The sequence below is a fragment of the Arabidopsis lyrata genome (genome assembly GCF_000004255.2).
Source record: "Arabidopsis lyrata subsp. lyrata unplaced genomic scaffold ARALYscaffold_1, whole genome shotgun sequence".
Classification (NCBI taxonomy): Eukaryota; Viridiplantae; Streptophyta; class Magnoliopsida; order Brassicales; family Brassicaceae; genus Arabidopsis; species Arabidopsis lyrata.
The window spans coordinates 27,423,306-27,445,751 of NW_003302555.1; the positions used below are offsets into that span (position 1 = coordinate 27,423,306).

At 36.2% G+C, this 22,446-nt stretch overlaps 2 protein-coding genes, 1 long non-coding RNA gene and 1 pseudogene across 4 annotated transcripts; 1 reads left to right on the plus strand and 3 right to left on the minus strand.

The window, feature by feature from the left end:
• Positions 1–1,049: 1,049 nt before the first annotated feature.
• Positions 1,050–2,799, minus strand: LOC9327728. The gene is made up of 2 exons (XR_002329710.1): positions 2,362–2,799; positions 1,050–1,341 (listed from the first exon to the last, which is right to left on the minus strand). It is a non-coding gene; the product is annotated as an uncharacterized LOC9327728 (long non-coding RNA).
• Positions 2,800–4,215: 1,416 nt separating this feature from the next.
• Positions 4,216–9,164, minus strand: LOC110225277 (probable LRR receptor-like serine/threonine-protein kinase At1g51820). 2 transcript variants are annotated; one of them, XM_021014604.1, is made up of 13 exons: positions 8,999–9,164; positions 8,384–8,909; positions 6,900–7,378; positions 6,659–6,800; positions 6,503–6,574; positions 6,332–6,403; positions 6,174–6,221; positions 5,915–6,090; positions 5,583–5,830; positions 5,361–5,487; positions 5,197–5,262; positions 4,920–5,109; positions 4,216–4,842 (listed from the first exon to the last, which is right to left on the minus strand). In XM_021014604.1, the coding sequence occupies exons 1-13, from the start codon at positions 9,069–9,071 to the stop codon at positions 4,434–4,436; spliced, it is 2,628 nt and encodes an 875-aa protein (XP_020870263.1). In that variant the 5' UTR covers positions 9,072–9,164; the 3' UTR covers positions 4,216–4,433. The 2 variants fall into 2 exon arrangements, with proteins under 2 accessions (XP_020870263.1, XP_020870262.1); XM_021014603.1 differs by having other exon boundaries at positions 6,174–6,245.
• Positions 9,165–11,238: 2,074 nt separating this feature from the next.
• On the plus strand, positions 11,239–11,927 carry LOC110225280 (annotated as a pseudogene).
• Positions 11,928–15,154: 3,227 nt separating this feature from the next.
• Positions 15,155–21,842, minus strand: LOC110225279 (probable LRR receptor-like serine/threonine-protein kinase At1g51810). The gene is made up of 13 exons (XM_021014607.1): positions 21,664–21,842; positions 20,578–21,103; positions 20,005–20,486; positions 19,664–19,808; positions 19,518–19,589; positions 19,343–19,414; positions 19,199–19,270; positions 18,930–19,111; positions 18,602–18,837; positions 18,380–18,506; positions 16,083–16,148; positions 15,791–15,980; positions 15,155–15,697 (listed from the first exon to the last, which is right to left on the minus strand). The coding sequence occupies exons 1-13, from the start codon at positions 21,773–21,775 to the stop codon at positions 15,487–15,489; spliced, it is 2,493 nt and encodes an 830-aa protein (XP_020870266.1). The 5' UTR covers positions 21,776–21,842; the 3' UTR covers positions 15,155–15,486.
• Between the last annotated feature and the right edge of the window lie 604 nt (positions 21,843–22,446).

Genomic DNA, 22,446 nt, shown 5'->3' on the forward strand with positions numbered 1-22,446 from the left:
TAACATTTTTAACCCTCAAAGTTTAATTGGGTAGCACTTTAAACCTTGAAATAATTATAGTAGCACTATAAACCACCAAGATAATTTTACTAACATTTTAAACCTCTAAACTAGCTTTCTTGTTTGCACCGCCATAAAAAATGACGGAACATATAATTTATGTTTGTTTAATATAAATTTATTTAATTTAATTTGAATTTAAATTAATTTTATTATTTATTACAATTAATAAAATTCTTTAAATAAACAAAAAATATATATTTTCTTCGTATACTCACCATCCGACCATGAAATTTCTTGATAAATTGTTGAAACAATCTTTTAGACTGATCCATAAGCGTATTCACTCTCTCCAGTGGATAAATTTGAATCTCATAATACCAATTGAATAAAAAGATGGTGAACACATACAATGAACTGAATAAAAATCTGAAAAATTGTGGTCGGACGGTGAATAGTCGAAGATGATGATTTTTTTTTACTTTTTTTATTTATCATCAAAATCGTAATAAATAATAAAATTAATTAAAATTTAAATTAAATTAAATTAATATATATTAAAAACAAACATAAATTGATTGTTCCACCATCTTTTATGGTTTTGCAAACAGAAAAGTTAATTTGGAGGTTTAAAGTGTTAGTAAAACAATCTTGATGGTTTATAGTGTTAGTGGAATTTTTTCGAGGTTTAAAGTGCTACCCAGTTACACTTTGAAGGTTAAAAATGTGATTTTCCCGATATTAAAACATAAATGTTAACGATAATGTTACCTTGGCAAAGCAACGATCTGATATATACCAAGGGGGTAACAAAGGTGACTTGAGAACCTCGTAGAAAGAATAAATGACATTGACGACCATACTATGACTCTTTATCTCTAAAATAGTTTATTTCTTATTTATATTCCATAAAAACTCTCTTTAACTGTTTTGAGGTTGGTTATTGATTGTTGACCTAATCATTAAGATCATTTATCATGAACATAATGAATCTCATGAATATGTTTTAATGTAGAGAATATCATGGTCTACTTATTTAGTATTATTAAATATAATTATTACGATTTCTTATAAAATAGTAAACAAATATGTGATTTAATGTTCACCATCTAATATAGTTTTATGAACATTTATAAACGCAGTGACATTCTTCTTTCAGTTTTCTATATTGTACTTTCTCTTGATTGGGCCTTGGCTTGCATGTACCGATCCCATTAGCTTCTTTCCTCTTACATTGAGTGGCACACCATTGAATGACACATGTTGATGAACTCAAAGATACCCCATATGTATTTGGTAGAACTTCAAAACACAATTTCTGCCCCATTGTTTCCATTACCCCTATTATGGTTAATATTTAACACAAAAAATATAAGTTTCCATTTTTAACAATAGAACATATATGTTTATATCTTTTTAACGAAATTTATGTATATTAATAAAATACACACACATATAGAGTTGATTGTTGAAAAATAATATATCACTAGAAATATAATAACAATAATCATATAATTCTAGCTAAAATATATAAAAAATAAATCTTTGTGAGAAAGTAGAAACCGTATATCGTTCTCATACTTCTCTTCAAATGCGCTGAATTTCTAAAACTCTAGATGGATTTATTAACCGTCGTTTTATGCAGCCTAGGAAGTGATATCATAGTTATATTGACATGATCGTTTGAGATTTTCAATCATATTTCTGATGTTATGTTTTAACCAAACATCAGTTTCCCTTATTTTTGTGAAAACTATAATCTTCACCTTTTAACAAACCAAAATGTAAAGTATTGATTCAATGGAAGTATTTCGACGATAATATAAACAAAGGCTTATTTTTGTAATGGATCTTTAGTTGAAATGTTTTTTCACTAATGATTTATTGCAAGGGTTTAAAATGCATAGATTGATACTTGCATAGATTGATACTGGAAGGGTTTAAAATGCATAGATTGATACTTAAACTGTTTAAAATTGATCAGCCCATGAGGGACTTTTCATTAAATTTCTAAAAAAAGATAGAAATTTGTTTAACATCAATTGTTACTCTCTTGATTTTTACTAGGTATGCGCAACACCAAAAAATGGTATTAAAAAGGCCGTTAAAGTATGTTCTCAATCACCATATATAACTATTCCATAATTAGGGGATGCCAAATAGATGCACCATAAGTTGAATGTGAAAGGCACTTTATGGTAATAACTGTATTGAGTTCCGTCGTTTAAGATTAAAAAATATAACATAAGATAGTTGAATTTTTTTTTTTTGTTAAATAACATGTTTTCGACAATTAATTTAGATTCGAATGATAATAAATAAAACACTTAAACAGTTGGAAATGTAAATACAATTACAAACCTATAGCAAGGATGGTGAAGATAGTGATAATAGTGGCCGAGAGAGGATTGCGTTTACTCCTCATTTGCTATGGAAGAATTGATGATGTTTTAAAAGTTTAATAAAAATGAACAAAGCTTACAAGTATTTATAACGAAAGTTACATATGTCTATTTTTAGTACATCTCCTTAAATTTTGCCATAAAGACAAGGTTCTCCAGTGATTCTAGTTTTTTGCTTATCTAACTAAGGGCCTGATTGGTTGTGTCTTTAGAGTCTTTCCACAGCCATATAGATGGTGTTTTTTTTGTTTAGTAGTAAAAATTAAAAAGAAAAATCAAAATATATACCTAATATTTATCTCATGTTTTCACTTTAAAAAAGTCACAGCTATTTTTACCAATCATGCTTTCATTTAATTCTACAGCCTAAATTCTACAACTATAGCAGAAAAATCTACAGACAAATTTCTACAGCTAAAATCCTAAAGCTACAGTCGCAACCAATCAGGCCCTAAGTATATGAAAGTCTTAGAATCACACAATTATTTCTGTTAACTACACTATTAAATTGAAATATAAAGATTTACTATTGGTGATTCAATCAAGAGAGAAAAAATTACCAACAAAAATATCAGCAAATTTAATCGAGCCAAATATATAGATAAATAATCCGGATTAGAGTTTGTTTAAATGGTGTGCAATCAAAGAAAAGGAGAAATCATCAAATGATTATAGATTATCCTTATGATAAAAATGGTGGAGACTATATCACATAGAAACGGGTGATTCCATTGTCTCACATGATGCGGTGGTTCAAGAATCTGAATGTCCCTTTGCTTCTATTGATAATTGTTTTGGCAAATACGCAGCCCGTTATTTCTCTGATGCTAGAAGTAATGGGTATTAGAAGTAATGTCCTAATACAGGTTTTTATGTTGTTACTCCGCGAGTGAGTACTCTTCCTGTGGTACTGGCTGAAAATTCTGATAAGAGATAGCAAAGAACACAAAAAGTGTTGCGGAAAAATTATAATAGACTCTCATCCGAATAATTGTACAAGATACATTCTCTTATATAGAGATAAGATTAATCTAATTTCTTAATCTAAGATAAAGATAAATGTGAATTATACTTTCGAGATAAATGTAAATATTCCTAAACTAAAATATGATAATCTTCTAGATCATTCTCGATCTTCATAATTTTCATATTCTTGGATGATCATCTCGACCGTCGATCTCCGGTTCTCTCAATACCCCCGGCAAGCTCATATGTGGTAACACGTGTGTGATTAGACAAGTATTCAAAATAACGGCTTTATACCCGGTTGTCGATCATCGACGTTTATACCCGATCGTAGGGTTCAAATCGGCTACAATATACCTAGCCATTATGTCATCGACGTTTATACCCGTTCGTAGGGTTCAAGTAATAGAAATTACACCCGCGATTGCGAGGTTTGGATGTAGCTCGCGTGATTGCGAGGTTCGGATGTACCTCGCGATTGCGAGATCTTGAAATAACTCGCGTGATTGCGAGATCGAGAAACAACTCACGAGGGCTAGAAATTTAATCAAAAAGATGTTTAAGGGCGAGGAAAATATCATCATCGCCGAAGATTGATCGAACTCATCAATAAGTCCATGTTTATAAACCAATGTCTTGTTCTTTAAAAAACTAGCAACTTTGCTAGCAAAAATAAAAATCAATTTGCCAATCCTTAGCCAAATCAATAAAATAAGCCGCTAATAGTTGATTAAGAAAAATATAATCACGTGCATGGTGATCATCTTCTTCGCTGGACTATATCTATTCAACGGAAATCCCATAACATTCCAACGCAGGAGCATCCGAGGTCGAGGTGTTCCAATACTAATCAAGAACAAGCGTAAAACTTTATTTTCCAAACAAAAAATGCATTGATTCGAAACTGATACATTACGGCGGAAAAATAATAGACTTTGACTTTTATTAACATGTATCAAAGTCAAAGGCTCATAGCTCATTAACAAAGGTGACCTATAAGAGAGACACGAATTTGAGGATAGTTATATGTAAAATAAAAACATATAAACAAATTTATCGTGTAATCTACCGAGCCGTTGGGCTCACATCAGTATCAAATGTCAAGCTGACCTCTATGGAACTCTTTGAGTCCATGTCCCTACTCGCTCCTCCCCTTGAATTTTCAGATACCAAACACTCGTTTAATGCAATAACAACTTGAGACATGGTAGGTCTTCTCGTTGAAGAAGGATTCAGACAAGACATTGCTAGTTCAACAGCTTTCCACACAGAACCAGAATCAAAGTCTCCATTTAGACTTGGATCCATAATGCTTATGATATCTCCTTTCGTAAGCATTAACCCCACCCATTCTGCTATATATGGCTTTTCACGGCTTTGGTCGATCACAGGCCGATTTGTGATCATTTCCAACAATACAATCCCAAAACTATATACATCACTCTTCTCTGTCAACCGATTTGTTTTGTAATATCTGGATAATTTGGAGCATAGAATTTTATCAGTTTATTTTTCCAATAAAACTTAATTCTTTTAAATTATAATACTTACTCGGGATCGAGATATCCGGGAGTTCCAGCAACAACTGTTGACACATGAGTTTCACCTCCAGTCGGAAATGACCTCGAAAGCCCAAAATCAGCTAATTTGGCTTCAAAGTGTTCATTCAACAATATATTTGTGGTTTTGACGTCCCTATGAACCATTGGTGGTTTGCATCCGTTATGCAAATACTCAAGTCCTATACCACAAAATCCGAAAAGTTCAATCAAATGAAAAGCAAAGAAACAAAGATAAGAAAAATATTAGGGATACTATGTAAACCAACCTTGCGCAGAGTCGATGACTATTTTTAGTCTAGTTCCCCAATTTAAAACAAATCGGTTTCTTCTTCCTGTGTTTTAATTAATGGAGAGAAAGATATCAATGTCTGATGCTATCACCATAAAACTACAACAATATTATATGGTTAGGTCATGTTTGTCTACTTACCTGACATATGTTCTTTTAAATCTCCATTGGCCATGTATTCATATATAAGAGCCATGTTCTCTCCTTCGTCGCAATACCCAACAAGACCAACCAAATTCTTGTGATGAACTCTAAGAAGAAGTTCTACCTAAACACCAAGCCAAAATACATAAGTTCAAGTTTTTAAAGATAGCTGAATCATTGATGTTTTCATTTAAGACAGTGACGAAAGTGAGAGTTTACCTCGGCTTTGAATTGTTTATATCCTTGAGATGATGAATGAGAGAGTATCTTAACAGCTACTTGTTCAATACCGTTCACAAAACCATGATAAACGATTCCAAACCCTCCTTTCCCAAGAATTCTTTGGCAGTTATTTGTCATTATCACAACTTGTGAGTAAGTAAACTTTTTACTTTTGGTCACTATTGCCGGTTCAGAGGTTATCTGCGATCTACCATCTGATTCTTGCATATAAGATGGTAGTGGCCCTAAGGTTATAAGGCAAAATCTTGTTAAGTTTGATGTGTATGTATATATGTTTTAATATTACTCTTGAGCTTATTTATTAATACCTTCAACTTTTGATGCCTTTTTCTTTCTGAAAACAAGGAACAGGACGAGTGCACCTATAATAACAGCCAATGAAACAATTGATGCAACCACTGGTACAAGGATACTCTTTTGTTCGCCTTCTCCTTTGTGCATACATGAACCAGTTGAGCAAATAATTTGGGGATTGCCGTCGAGACTGCAGAATGTGAGTGTTGTTAAAGATAGAAAATACAACAATTGCCGTGATAACAGTAGGAAAGAAACAAAAATATAGCTTACTGTAGCATCAATCCTTTCTTCTGAAGAAGCGAGAGAGGAACTGGACCACTGAGATTATTACCTCTTAAGTCTCTATTGGAGTATAGTTAAAAGATAAACAAACATGTTCAGGAGAATGCAAGAGTAAATAATATTGTAGTGTCTCATGAAAAACCTACATGACCATGATTGATTTTAAGTCAGCTAGAAATTCAGGTACTTCTCCACTCAAATTGTTATTTGGCAAGGCCCTACCATTAACAAAAAAAGTGAAATAACTCATTAAACATTATTCATTGCCAATGGTGAAAAAAATATAGGCTTGGTCAGCCGTGGAGATATGGACTTACAATATTTCTAGGTGAGTAAGATTTTTAATGGCAGGCGTTATGATCCCGGTTAATCCACTTCCAGACAAGTCTCTGGAGAAAGAAACTGTGAGATATCTAGTCCTAAATGGAAATTATTGAACAAATCAAGAAAATCTATTTAATGATTCTTCTTACAAGTAATTGATTATTGGTGGAGTAGTGTCCGAGTAATTGCACTTTAAACCGTCCCACGAATACTGTTTGGGGACACATGGATCTCCTTGCCAAGTGATTCTTTTCAATCCATAAGCATCTTGAACATTTTTTATAGCAGCAGCTACGATTGTAAAGCTTGATGATATCAAGAAGACAAGAACCAACACACAACACGAAAAATATTTGTAACTAAGATCAATAATGTAAAGAATCGACATACCATCATCTTCAATTGTCTCCAGTTGCGGGAAATCAATCACCGTGAAAGCCTCGATAGCATTAAGTAAAGGCGGAAGAGTTGATTTTGACGTCTTCACAAGCTGCAAAATACATGCCCCATCATCGCATTCCTCTGGTTTTAAGTTGGTTTCGGTTTCTGTCTTTAGCGGTATTGGACTGTAAGGTCCAAATAAATCATTTCCATTCAGCATCACATTGAATTCCCTTGTATCGTTGGCCCTTAGTGTCTCAAGCTCTGCAAAGTGCATGTAGGAGTAAACCTTTGTAGTAGGAGGCTCTACGTTCCATGTAATGTTCAATGTCTCGCTATCGTTTAAAGGTGTTGCGCCCGTTGCCATTACATCTTGTGATAACTCATAATTATCAGTAACGTTTACATCTAGAGTCGTTGTTACTTGTGCCCAATTATTCTCCAGGAAGGATGCATGCCATACACGATCATAGATATCATCTGGATACCTGCCACAAGTTTATGTTAGACCACATTACACAAATAAGAAGTAATTTATTTATAAATAGATAAAATAGCAAAACAAATGACAAGGAGTTTTGAAAAAAATTGTAAACTAATAAAATAGAAAAAAAAAAGTAATGTACGAGAAAAAATAGAACCTACAAATTGAAAAATTGTAAACTATTAAATTTATATAAGATTCATAATATGTAAAATTAGAAGAACAACAGTTTGTGATCATGTGTTTGACAATTCTTGTATGACAAAAATTCAGATATATAAAATTTAATTTGAATTATTACATTAAAACACAAATATCCTAGCTATTAGGTTAGAACAATTAATTTCAGAGAGTAATTAGATTCATTTTTAAGTTATAGAAGATTTGATATTTGGTTTTCGAACCATCTCATTCACTTAGAGGGATTGTTTAAATATGGATCAATTTTGAATTTTCTTAATTGGGAATAAAACATAAACTATGAATAAAAAACGGTTTTAATTTAAAAGGTAATTATTATCAATTTAGAATCTAGATATTTATGGGAATTCTCAAAAACACACTTATGTTTTGATTTTCCAAAAATACCACTTAAGGTTTTTCCAAAAATACCACTATACTTTTGGTTTTCCAAAAATACTACAAAACTAAAATTAAATTTTCAACCTTCAAAACTATATTTTAAACCATAATTAACACTAACCCTTACCCCCTAAAAACTAAACCCTAAATCTAAAATAATTAACCCAATCCTAAAATTTGAAATTTTAAACCCTTGAAAATCTATTTTGTGTTTGTGGTATTTTAGAAAACAGAAACTTTTGGTGGTATTTTGGAACATTAAACTAATAGTATTATTTTTGGCAACAAAACTTAAAAGTATGGTATTTTGAAGAATTTCTCATATTTTATATTTTGTCCATATATTATGTGAGATCTAATCTAGTAACATACAAATCAAAAGGTAAGTTTAAATTTACAAAAGAATTTTGATAAAAAAAAATATTACCTTATAGTACGACCTGATTCACTAAAATACTTCCTGAATAAGAGCTTGAGTGAGCCACTTTCAGTAACGTATACATTTTTCCTCAATGGTCGTAGCTCCAAGATATTAATATAAGGTATAGTTTCTGCCGTCTTAGCAAGGCAGACCTGTAACGAATTGGATTTCGTGACATGGATGATCTCCTCAATAGTTTCACTACGGCTTACCGTTGCCCATAAATTTGGACCCAAGTAAAGCTCGAAGTTCGGAACATCATTAAGACCATCGTAATTTCCATATACAAATGTGGCCTTGATCATATAGTTGGTGTCACGGCTCACATTTAAGTTGTAGCAGTTTCGTAATCCGTCTGGAAAGTACCTCAATGTCAAATTCGGCGTACTGTTGTTCGCTTCGAATTCCTTGGCGATTCTACCGGTTTTCCCACTGCTAACTAAACCGGCATCTGATGTATATGCTAAACCGGTTCCAAGTGCGTTGTAAGGAGAATCACGAGGGAGTAAACCGCAATCCACATTGATGAATCCTATTGAGATAATAGATGGAAAATATATATCTTATAGTCTAAGAAACCGTTGAAGAACATATAGATTAAAACAACAAATTTGTATGTACCGGGTTGATCTTGAGCTTGAACAAGATGAAGTATCAGCATAAAAGTGGCAACGAACACACAATGTCTCTCCATTTCTTCCTTAATGTGCAAAGAAGGGATCTTTTTTTTTTTTTTTTTAGTTGGCAAAGCTATGCATATAAGTTTATGATTATGTATATGAGGCACATCTCAAAAGTTCTAAGTCAACTTCTTATAAGTGTCACATTAATGAATCAAATTATTGAGGGAACACATTAAATGAGGATATTATTTCGACGGTGTAAAATGATTCGGTTGAGAGAAAATGACAAGAGTGGTCCGTTACCTTGGCCAGCCGTAATTACAACTTACAAGTTGGAACCACAAAACCGTTGACTAAGTCAACTCGAAAGAACATTCAAAAGAATAAAATTTGGTTAATGCTTGATCAGTCTTTAGATTCTCCATGAATTTTCTTATCTTCAATATTGTCCAGGATATGCTTTTTTTTTATATTATGTGGACATAAGTAATCAACTGATAATCAATCATGACAATGACTTCACTTTGTAGTTTGTAAGCAATGTGTTGCCTTTGTTGACTGTAGATTATTACAGCATTATGAATCTTGTCTGATCCTATCTGAATTTGTCAAGTTGTGTTACATGATATCATTCTCTTGTTTCTTTGCCCCGTCCAATATTCTGCTCAGATTATTTCTTTTTTTTTTCCAATGAAAAAGTGATTATATGTCACCATATTTTTGATTCTATTCCCAATAGCTTGGAGCAATCATTTTATACGTTTTAAAAGTAGAATTATAGTGTGATTGTTGGACATGGGCCTTGCCCCCTATATGTTAAGAGGCCCAAAACAGATCTCCACAATCTTATAAGAGGGCCTTGAACACTATAAAGAGCCCATTAAGCCCCGGAGGGCAAAACCGTCATTTACAGAAGAGACAGAAGGAATTTTAGGGTTCCTGTTCCCTATAAATAGCCAGAAGCACTATTGGGAACGGGATCCGATCCAGAGGTTATTAACCAGCAGACAAGAAGAATTGTTGCCTAGCCCGAAATCGTTGCCTAGCCCGACATCGTCGCCTAGCCCGAGTTTCGCAGCTTCGCTCGTTTTCGTATTCCGTCTCTCTGTTTCGTACGTTAAGTGTTCGGCTCGGCGGATAGTCTATAACCGCCGCAGCGAAACTTACATTCTGTAATCTCTTGATCGCTTATATCGTTAATAAAAGGATTAGCTCCGTTCACCCCCCAAAATCTCGTATATTATTATTGTTGCAACCTAGGTACAAACAATTGGCGCCCACCGTGGGGCTAGTTCGAAGCTATCCTTTTTTGACGAGAAAATGAACACCGAGTCTCAAACGATCGGCGACGACATGATGGACACCTCAAGCGACCGAGGAACTGACACTGGCGCGCCAACAGCGCCCGACGTGCCGGGACTACCTCCGCTGAACCCAGTAGCTGCCCGCGCCGAGCTAGAACCCTCGCGTCGCCTCTTGTTCACACCGAACACAGGGATGAAGTCTGATGCTGCTCACGCCGTCCCGGCTCCTGGCGCACCTACCGCACTCGCCGTAGCAGCCGCAGCTGGAGCAGCCACCGCAGCTGGAGCAGCCGAAGGCACACACATGGACGATCTCGTTCAGACCATTCTGGATAGGCTCGACAACCAAGACGTGCGGACCACAGAACGGATCGACGCCCTCGTAGCCGCACAAGTCACTTCCCAGAGCTAGATCGAACGACTACGACGCCGAAGACGTACTTCCCAACCCCACGCTAACCAGGAAGAGCTGCAGTCTCCATGAACCCCGGTAGCCGAACGCATAGAGATTCGACGACGCGGCCCAGCATCTATCATCGTCGGATCCATCGACGAACATCCCCGCCAGAATATGCCGCACGGCGAAAACATGCAGAGCGCCCAGCATTTGCCGCACAGCCAAAACATGGAGAGCGCTCAGAATTTGCCGCACTGCCACATCATGCAGAGCGCCCCAAATTTACCGCACGACCACATCATGCAGAGCGCCCAGAACGTGCATTACGGCCACAACTTGCCGAGCACCCACCATTTGCAGCATGGTCACCATCAAAGCGGCCGTAATCTTTCAACGGGGCATAATCTGCCGAGCGGGCATAACCTACGGAGCAGCCAAACTCTGGGCAACGGACGAGTCTTGCCTGGCCGACACATTGACGACGAAAACCATTCTCACGATCAGGAGCTAACCCAGTTGAACGCCTTGATAAGAGACATGTCCTCTAAAATGCATCGGGCCATCACCGCAGCGCCAGACATAGAAAAGATTTTGGAAGAAACACAGCGCTACAACGGCCGTGTTCATCACGTTAACAAAGTCAAATTGGTCCCATACAACGGCCTCACCGACCCAAAAATCTTTCTTAAGTCGATGTGCATCGCCATCAATCGTGCACATTTTTCCGCCGAAGAAAATGATGCAGGGAGCTGCCAAATGTTTGTGGAAAACCTGACAGGGGACGCACTAAATTGGTTCTCACGAATCAAAGCTAACTCGATTGATAGCTACCGAGAGCTCACGGCCTTGTTCCTGCAGCACCACTCGGTTTTCATGATCAAGGAAGTTACAAACGCCGACCTATGGACCATGTATCAGAAAGAAAGCGAACCGCTTAGAACGTTTATTGAGAGATTCAATAAAATAGTGTCAAACATAGCTATAACCGATGATGCGGCTATTAGTGCCCTTCGAAACGCGTTGTTGTTTGGATCGCGGTTTCGAGAAGATCTTATCATCGCTCGGCCATCAACTTTCGGCGACGCCTTGCACCGAGGCAACCGTTATGTCGAGATCGAAGAAGAGAATGCTGCGATGATGGATCGCAACCCAAAAGCATCTAACTCAAGGGATAAAACTCGTTCATAGAACTCTGCCAACATGAAACGTTACTCTACAAGGTGCATCAGCAAAAAAAAAAAATAAAAAAAAAAAAATAAAATAAAACCACTCGACCTATCGAGTTTTACAAGTATAATACGAACTACGAATGGCTTGATCGCCTAGCTCCCATATCGTCGCCCTGGCCAGTTACACGATTTTCGACGCGTTCCTCATGGATGCAGTGGCGAAATAATCCACAACTTTACTTTGTAAAGATTAAAGCCGAGCCCAGTCTCGCACAACAGCTAGCAGGCGGCCGAACCAATAAGCCGAGCTCCGGCTTGCACGTTCTTGCCGACCTCAAAGCACCCACAGGATAAGCCGGATACCAGAGCCGCGCCTAAAAAGTACGACGAGTCCATCTTGACTACATCTTCCTAAGCTCGGCATTTCGAGACACATAGGATAAGCCAAGAGACGTCTTGCCCCGCAAAATATGTATCGAAGCTGAGCTACGTATTACACTTGTTTTACGATAAACATATCCGAGCCATGCCTTGCACAAAATACAGATCGATAACGAGAACAAAGAAATAGCGAAATCAAAACAAATCATCAAGTTATGAAGGTTACAAAAAACAACCATAGTTCGTGACAACAGAGGGCCAAACATACAAAACGCCGATCCGACAAACCACTAAAGGTTAAAAAGCCCCGATAAAGTCAATAACGCCGAAAGAAAGAAAAATAAAACACAAGCTCGGCACGCCTCCCGGTTCAGCACGACTCTCGGTTCGTCACGACTTCTGGTTTGGCGTGACTTTTGGTTCTGCGCGACTTCTAGCTCAGCACAACGAGTCCATCTTCGATATCGTCCCGTCTCGGTAGCATTACGCCGCGACTCCATCTCTGGCACGACTCCAAGATGGCATGGCTACAAGCTTGGCACGACTCTCGGTTTGTCGCGACTTCATCCTTGGCACGACTCCAAGATGGCATGGCTACAAGCTCAGCACGACTCTCGATTTGGCACGGCTCCAAGCTCGGCACGACTCCCGCTCCGCACGACTCTCGGTTCGTCACGACTTCTGGTTTGGCGTGACTTTTGGTTCTGCTCGACTTCTGGCTCAGCACAACGAGTCCATCTTACCGCGATGACACTATCTTCAGCATAGCACGACATCACCATCTCCACTTTGGCGTGGTACTAAACCAACGACTCCATTTTGGCGTATTATCGCCACGAACACATCTCCGGCTCGGTAATAAGACTCGTCGCGGCACGACTCAACCGGCTACATCTCCGTCCAAGGCACGACAACAAGCCACGACAACACCATCACTCTCACGGTGCGGCATGGCAGTACAACGGCACGGCAGTCCAAGGACGAGGCGCGGCACGGCACGGCAGGCTAAGGATGCGGCACGGTAGTCACACGGTGCGGCACGGCACGGCAGTCACACGGCACGGCACGACAGTCACACGGTGCGGCACGGCTTGACGACACGGCAACTCACGGCACGACCTGACGGTGCGCCAACTCACGGTGCAGCTTGACACGACAGTTGGCGATACGACTAGCCCCACGTGGCACGTCTCAATCTCCGGTGCATCACGACTCGCCCCTCGCGGCACGTCTCCATCTCCGACGCGCTGCACGCCCAACACGGCTTTGCTCTCACGACAACTAGCTCCTCACGGCACGACTCGCCCCTCGCTGCACGACTTGCCCCTCGCAGCACGACTCGCCCCTCGCGGTACTTCTCAATCTCCGGCTCATCACAATCGCCCCCCGCGGCACAGCTCGCAACTCGCGGCGCCTCAACACGCCCCCTGCGGCACGGCTCGCAACTCGCTGCCCCTCAACATGCCCCCTGCGGCACGGCTCGCAACTCGCGGCCCCTCAACACGCCCCCTGCAGCACGGCTCGCAACTCGCGGCGCCTCAACACGCCCCGCGCGGCACAGCTCGCAACTCGCGGCATCTCTAAACCCAACCCACGGCACGGCGAAGAGACCAATGGAGTAACATCAATGTTCCAACGTCCCAACGAAACCCGAAGTGAAGAAGAAGTGAAGAAAGGTTAAAATGAGGGGAAGAAGACATATTTATAGGAAGGAGACATGCAAATTTACCGAGCTAAAACTGTAGACCTAATTCTCTGGATGCACAACCTAGCTCGTTTCGAAAAACGTGCCAAAGTCACAAATCTCCCGAGAAGGTTTCGGTTCATCTCGAAAAACATGCCAAAAGTACTATTCATCCAGGAAAGTTTTGTTTTGCCTCGAAAAATGTGCCGAAGTTACTGTTCACCCAGAGAAGTTTCGGTTCGCTTCGAAAAATGTGCCGAAGTTACTGTTCACCCGGAGAAGTTTCGGTCCGCCTCGAAAAACGTGCCAAAGTTAATGTTCACCTGGAGAAGTTTTGGCTTGTCTCGAAAAGCAGGCAAAGGCTACAAGATGGTTCATTCATGTCATACTCTGTTTTGCGCCCAACTAACATATTTCAACTTCAAAGACATGCCCGTCAAGCTCAAGCACACTCTCGCACAACGGACTAAGGGGGGGGGGGCTTATTGTTGGACATGGGCTTTGCCCCCTATATGTTAGGAGGCCCAAAACAGATCTCCACAATCTTATAAGGGGGCCTTGACCACTATAAAGAGCCCATTAAGCTCCGGAGGGCAAAACCGTCATTTACAGAAGAGACAGAAGGAATTTTAGGGTTCATGTTCCCTATAAATAGCCAGAAGCACTATTGGGAACGGGATCCGATCCAGAGGTTATTAACCAGCAGACAAGAAGAATCGTTGCCTAGCCCGACATCGTCGCCTAGCCCCAGTTTCGCCGCTTCGCTCGTTTTCGTATTCCGTCTCTCTGTTTCGTACGTTAAGTGTTCGGTTCGGCGGATAATCTATAACCGCCGCAGCGAAACTTACATTCTGTATTCTCTTGATCGCTTATATCGTTAATAAAAGGATTAGTTCCGTTCACCCCCCAAAATCTCGTATATTATTATTGTTGCAACCTAGGTGCAAACAGTGATATTTATTGTGATAAAAATGTTTGAAAGCCACTCAATCTGTTATTTCTAAAATTGCCCCGTTCTATTCCATGTTTTGCCCCAATGTCGACCAAACTATTTCTATGATTTGCCCCACTGAAGATATTCTATAAACAAAATTTCATTCATTTTTGTGATTGGATCTCTTAGGTGACGCTGCTTATATACAGAGGTCAACTCTGTATGTTAGAAGTTGTAAGCAAATGCTATAGTTATTAATTCATGGTTAGTTGGAATAAACTGAAACATGGGGAAAAAATGACTTGGAACTTCTATTTACAAAAGAAGTTCATTGCTTGCAAATAAAGTTGAAAATTTAGGATAGTTGTATAAGAATTAATAATGATCCACACGATACATTGGGAAAATATTCATGACCTCTACCTAGCCATAGGGGCCACTTCAGTTCCGAAGGTCATGCTCACTTCCCTGGAACTATGTGAATACATTTCCTGGCTCTCTCCTCCCCTCGAGCTTTCAGAGGCCAAACACTCTTTTAGTTCAAAAACAACTTGAGACATTGTCGGTCTTGTCATCGAAGAAGGATTCAGACACGACATAGCTAGTTCAACAGCTTTCTAAACAGAACCCGAATTATAATCTCCAAGGAGATTTGGATCTGTAATACTTTTGATGTCTCCTTTCGTAAGCATTACTCCCACCCACTCTGCTATATGTCGCTTTTCGCGGGTTTGGTCAATCACGGGTTGGTTTGTAATAATCACCAATAATACAACTCCAAAACTATACACATCACTTTTCTCCGTCAACCAATTTGTTCGGTAATATCTATAACATAGTTCAAAATGCAAGAGTATTACTTAAACATTGGAGAAAAAATATCTACAAAATATATTTTCATATTTAAGAAGTAGTACTTACTCGGGATCGAGGTATCCAATAGTTCCAGCAACAACTGTTGATACATGAGTTTCCCCTTCTATCGGGAATGATCTCGAAAGCCCAAAATCAGCAAGTTTGGTATGGAAATGTTCATTCAACAATATATTTGTGGTTTTGATATCTCTATGAACCATTAGTGGTTTGCATCCATTATGCAAGTACTCTAATCCTGTGAAAAATATTATTTTCAGTTTTTCACAAAGTTTCAGTCAGTCAAAGCGAAAGAAACAAAGAAAGAATATGACGAGGTATTTGAGAAGTCAATAAGAACCTTGTGCAGCCTCGACAGCTATCTTTAGTCTTGTTTCCCAATTTAATATAGAACCACCTCGTTTTCCTATGTACAGTATTGTTAAAAAAAATAACCAATGTGTGTTAAATTCTTACATTCAATAGACAAATATTCAAAATATGCTTATTGTGGTTGGTTTAATGGAAAATTAACAAATTTTGGAATATCTTTTTTGTGTGACTTATATTCATTGATACACTATTTTTCATACATAGAAAATGACTGAAATAAGGATTGAACAACTCAAAATGATTTGAGATCATATTGTGTGGATAGCTTATACTATTTATAAACTTTATTGTGTTTTATAAAATTACTCTTTTATATGGTCTATTTACATGAAATGTGATTTTAATATATCAATCACACATTAATTAAAAGCTAACCCAATGATTGGTTATCCAATCCGGAGGTAAAGAGTTTATAAAGGTGACACATGAAATGTGATTAAGTATCAAAAAGTAACAATTCCACCGTATAAAAATCATACTGTATTAATTAATATGCAAACATGTTTGAATAATTCGTGTTTCTCTTACCGGAAAGTATTAAACATAACTATATTTATCTTGTAATAATATTTTATTTTTTTTATAGATTTTAACAATAGTCTAAAAAGGTGTCCATTCAATATTTAACACTTCTCTAAAATTGGATTAAAAATAAAAACACTTCTAAGAATGGAAAAATGGGTAAAAAAACTCTCACCTTTCTTAAAAACATAGAAAAAAACCCTCAACTTTTTTTGTAGGTTTTTAAACCCTCACCTTTTTTATAAATGGTTAAATAAACCCTAATATTAATAAACTCAATTTAATTTTTTAAAAAATCATTATATTAAAACAGTAAGTAACAAAAAAAAAATAATTTATGCTTTTTTTATTTCAAATTCGAGTTTATGATTTTTTGTTTTTAAAATTAGGGTTTTTGTGCTATGAACATTTATTCACCATTTAGTTGAGATTAGGCAAATTATTTTTGTTATAATTAGAAGTTATGTTATATAAACTACAATAATTTATAGGATATCACATTTAATTTTTTTTTTATTTGAGTGTTCAGGTTTTGGATAAAAATATAGTTAAATAATGATTAATTAAATATAATTTATATTATATTTTAATATATCATAATATATATATATATATATATATATATATAGAAATATTAATTGTTAGTAAATCTTATTTAGTTTGTCAAATGAAAATATTTTGATGTGAAAATTCATGTACTTTTCATAGTATTATAAAATTTGGTTTGGTTTTACGTTAGTAAATTTGTGTTATCGAACCTAATAAACCTTTATTAATATAAACTCATATTCGGTTTCGATATAATAATTTACATATAATTCGTAACAAAATCTGTTTGGTTTCACGTTGATGAATTTTTGTAACACACAGAATAAAACTTCACTAATTAACTTTTTTACATCATGACTTACATATTTTCAATTTAGAAAAATATTGTAAACTAGAATTTTAGAAGAAACACCCGAAATCAAATTTTTCCTATTTATTTATGTTTTAGTATAACGATTTTTTTGAATTTAAATTAAGTTTTTTAATACTAGGGTTTATTTTACCATTTATGAAAAGGTGGGGGTTTAAAAACCCACAAAAAAAGTTGAGGGTTTTTTTTTTTTAATGTTTTTATGAAAGGTGAGGGTTTTTCTACCCATTTTTCCTCTAAGAACATTTCTACTCATTTATTCTACTTATATTTTAATCCTACATACATCTTGTTATAACTTAATATTTAAATTATATTAACCTACATTTTAAAGTAAGAAAATACTTTAAAACATTTTTTCATGACATTTGTTTTTGTATATATGAAGATAAATATAAAGATGTGGTTTGATCAAAAACAAATATATAAAGACGTGAATTGTTTTTCTGTCACTACATGCATAGGAAAATGAAGGTTAATTATACAAGCCAAATATAAAGTTCTTCAATGTGTGTTAAATGTAAAGATATAAGAATTGAACACACACTGGTCATTTATTATAACAAATTTAACACATTGAAGAACTTTATAATTGGCTTGTATAATTTATTTATGCCTAGCAATGAATTTTTACTAGTGTCGTCGTTGTGTAATATATAACAAAGATTATGAGTGAATTGTAAATGAAATTTTTTTATTATTATTTTGAGTTTTTTTTTTTCTTAAAGAGTTCACCATTTGGTATGTTACAATTTCATCATCATGTATTGTTATCAAAAACCAAATATGTTGTCTTTCTAGTGAAAAACAAATATTATGTTTACCTGACATATGCTCATCTAAGTCTCCATTGGCCATGTATTCGTAGATGAGAGCCAATTTATCTCCTTCTTCGCAATACCCAACAAGACCTACCAAATTCTTGTGATGTACCCTAAGAAGAAGTTCAACCTAACATACCATAATGATACACCAAATTAGCTTTGAAAAAAATTCTGGAATGTTTCATACAGAATTCCATTATGAGTTGTGGTATATAATAATACCTCAGCTTTAAATTGCTTATATCCTTGAGCTGATGAATGCGAAAGCATTTTAACAGCAACCTGCTCTGTACCGTTTACTGAACCATAATATACAATTCCAAATCCTCCTTTTCCAAGGATTCTTTGGAAATTGTTTGTCATGGTTATGACCTCCGCATACGTAAAATTTTTATTCTTCGTCTCTATTGTCGGTTCAGATGATCTACCACCCGAGGGTAGCATACATGATGTTGGAGCTAAATTTGTGATGAAAACATTCAATGAAATTATGTAAGTTTAATGTGTGTGTATTCATGAGTATCTTGATCGATGAATATAATGTGAATACCTTCATCGTTTGATGGGTTATTCTTTCGAATAACACAAAATATAATCAATGCAACTATAAGGGCAACCACAAAAGCAATTGATGCCACAATTGGGATTGTCATGCTCTTTTTCTGTCGCCCACCCTCTCCATCTTTTACACATGACTCGACTGTGCAATTAAGCTTCGGATTGCCTTCGATGCTTTGGATTGCAAGTGTTTTTCAAAAAAAATTAGTTTATCATAGAAAACATGTCAATATCGAATAAATACAATATACAAATTCTTACTTCAATTTCAACATTTTCTTCTCTAGAAGCTTTTGAGGAACTAAGCCACTAAGATTGTTCCCACTTAAGTTTCTGTTAAGATAGACACAAAAATCAAGCATAAGGATCCAAGGCTAAAAGACATCATTCTCATGGGAAACTTACATGACCAAGAGCGATTTCATATCGGCTAGAAATTCAGGAACACCTCCAATCAAGTTGTTATTTGACAAGTCCCTATGATTAAGATAAAACTACCATTGATTTTAGTAATTTTCTACCAATTAAAGAAAAAAGAAAAAACTAACAATAGTTATCGACACAGTTATGTGATACTAACAGTTCTTGCAGATTGGTGAGATTTTGAATGGTCAGCGCGATATTTCCAGTCAATCCACTCGAAGACAAGTTTCTAGTGATGAAAAACTAATGAGTATAGTAAGTATCCGAAAGTAAATTAGGAAAACAATGAAATCATGTCCTTACAAGGAAGTGATAATCGGTGGTATAGAAGCATCTGAGTTGTTGCAGTTTAAACCATCCCACAAGAACAGTTTGGGGACACATGGATCTCCTTGCCAGTTGATTTTACTCAATCCATAGGTAGATTGAATATTTTTGATAGCCACCACTAGTAATTATTTATAAAGTTAGTTGATATCAATATGCAAATTTTGTAACTATCTTCAAAAGTTCCATGTTTCTATCTTTCTCTCTTGAGCTACTATATATGGATAGTCTAGTTTCTATGCAAGTTCGGTATATATAAAGCTTAACATTAAAACCCGAAAAAGAAAATAAGTATATATAAAAAAAAAAAAACATACCTTCATCTCCATTTGTTTCCAACTGTGAGAAATCAAGCACAGTGAAAGCCTCAATAGCATTAATTAGAGGAGGTAAAGTTGACTTTGACGTTTTCACTAACCGCAACAAGCATTCCCCTCCATCGCATTTCTTTGGTGCTCGGCTATATACGGTTTGCATTTGTAGAAACTTAGGACTATAAGATTCAAATGTAACATTTCCGTTCAACATCACATTGAATTCCCTTGTTTCGTTGGCTTGGAGGCTTTCAAGCTCTGCAAAGTGAAGGAATAAGTAAAACTGTGAAGTTGGAGGCTTTAACTTCCAGGTAAATTCCATCGTCGTTGTGCTAGCTTTAATGGGTGTTACAGCTGTTTTGATTACACGTTGTGGTAGATCATAATCATTAGAAGCGTTTATTTGGAGATTCGTAGTTAAAATCTGCCAATCTTGATCAGGTGAGATTTGGTTCCATATGCGATCGTAGACATCATCGGGGTACCTGGCGCAAACTTACATTAAAACATTACTAAACATAGTATGTTTGTCTAGTTTAGAGTAAAATTTATAATGATCAAGTAATGGACTCTTACTCTATATAGCCCTTTAAATTGCTATAATAAACCCGAAAAAGATAGTTGAGGGAGCCACTTTCGGTGGTGTATATATCGTCGGCCAATGGTCTAAGTTCCAATGTATTTATAAAAGGTATACTTGTTCCTGTCTTAACAAGACACACCTGCAAAGAGTTTGATTTCGATACGTGGAGGATCTCCTTGATAGTGTCAGCACTGTTCACCGTCATCCACAAATTTGGGCCGATGTAAAGATCAAAATCCGGGATGACATTAAGACCATCATAGTTTCCATAGACAAAGGAAGGCTTAATTAAATACTTCGTACCCCGTGTGACATTCACACTGTAACAATTCCGTACTCCATCAGGGAAGTATCTAAGCGTCCACTCCGGTTTATTGTATAACGACTCGAGTTCCTTGGTGATTCTACCAATTTTCCCACCTTGGACGAAACCGTCGTCTGATGTATATGTTAAACCGGTCGAGGATTCTTTATAAGGAGAGGCTTGGATGGACAAACCACAATCCATATTGATGAATCCTATAGTATGTACGAGACTACATTAATAAGCGATTATTAGGTTCCTTTTTTTTTTTTTTTTCCTCGCGATTATAAGGTTCCTATGACTACAGAATACGCAATATGTATTTTAGGAAAATGACAAAACATTTCTTTGTCCAAGTTAACAAGAGTGGATTTTGAGCAATTTCGACAATTTTACCTCTTTTTTTTTTCCTTTTTGGATGAAATTTTTTTACCTCCTTCATTCTGGGACAAGTAATTTTTTACTGCAATGTGTTACTTTTAGATGTTCATATATAATTTATGAAATAGAGTTTTAATATGGGTTTGTTCATGTCATTTAAGTGTTGCAAAATACATAATATTTTTTACTGTATCATACATTTTTTTCATATGTGGACATCTAATGTATTAAATGAATATCTATCTAAGCCACATAAATGTGTGATCTTTTAAGATTCATTATCTGTGATTGTTATACTGAGTTTACTAACAGTAACAGCTAATTGAGTAAATGACAAAAAGTAAAAACAAAATAAAACATATATAGAATAAAAACAATAAATATGGGTAAGTACCTATTGGATCTTGAGCTTGAACAAGATGTAGTATAAGGAAAAAAGTCACAAAGAACACACAACGTCTCTCCATTTTTCTACTTGACGACTTTCCAAAAGGAGATTTCGACATTTACAAATAGAGATGAGCTAATTCATCACTTTATATCAATCTATGGATATTATACGAGCCGCTTCTCAAATGGGCATTTAAAAACAAATTGACTCATTGATGAGTTATTAAAACTGACACAAAGTAGTGGTGTTCGAAGTTTCTCCCATGTCCTCAATACAAGACCATTGACTCATTGAATAATTCTGTTCCAGCTAAGTCTTCTTCCTAAGGCCGTCACGTTTATTCCTACGTCTACACGTTGTAATTGCATTCAGAATTGAAGTAAACCGGAAACTAGGAATGGGCATCCCCCTTAACCAACTGTTTTTGACACATTTCACACAAATGTTTTTCATGTCGATAACATTTTTTGTTTTATTTTATTAAATATTTTTGGAAAATAGAAATGAAACGGTAAATGCAAGCAAAAGGTTCTCCTTCTATTTGCATATATGCGACATTTATGGTAACAATTAACACATATATTTTCCTTAAAATGCTTAAGTTGTCATGAGTTCATATGGAAAAATAAACAAACGCCAACAAATGCAAACGTAAACAAATGATCAAGGGTTAAACCGAAAAGGGATTTTCACAGCCAAACCTAAACCGAATCCTCATCACCATTCTAAGTAGAAATATATAATCCCACTTTTTTTTAAATAAAGAATACATAATCCTACTTTGAA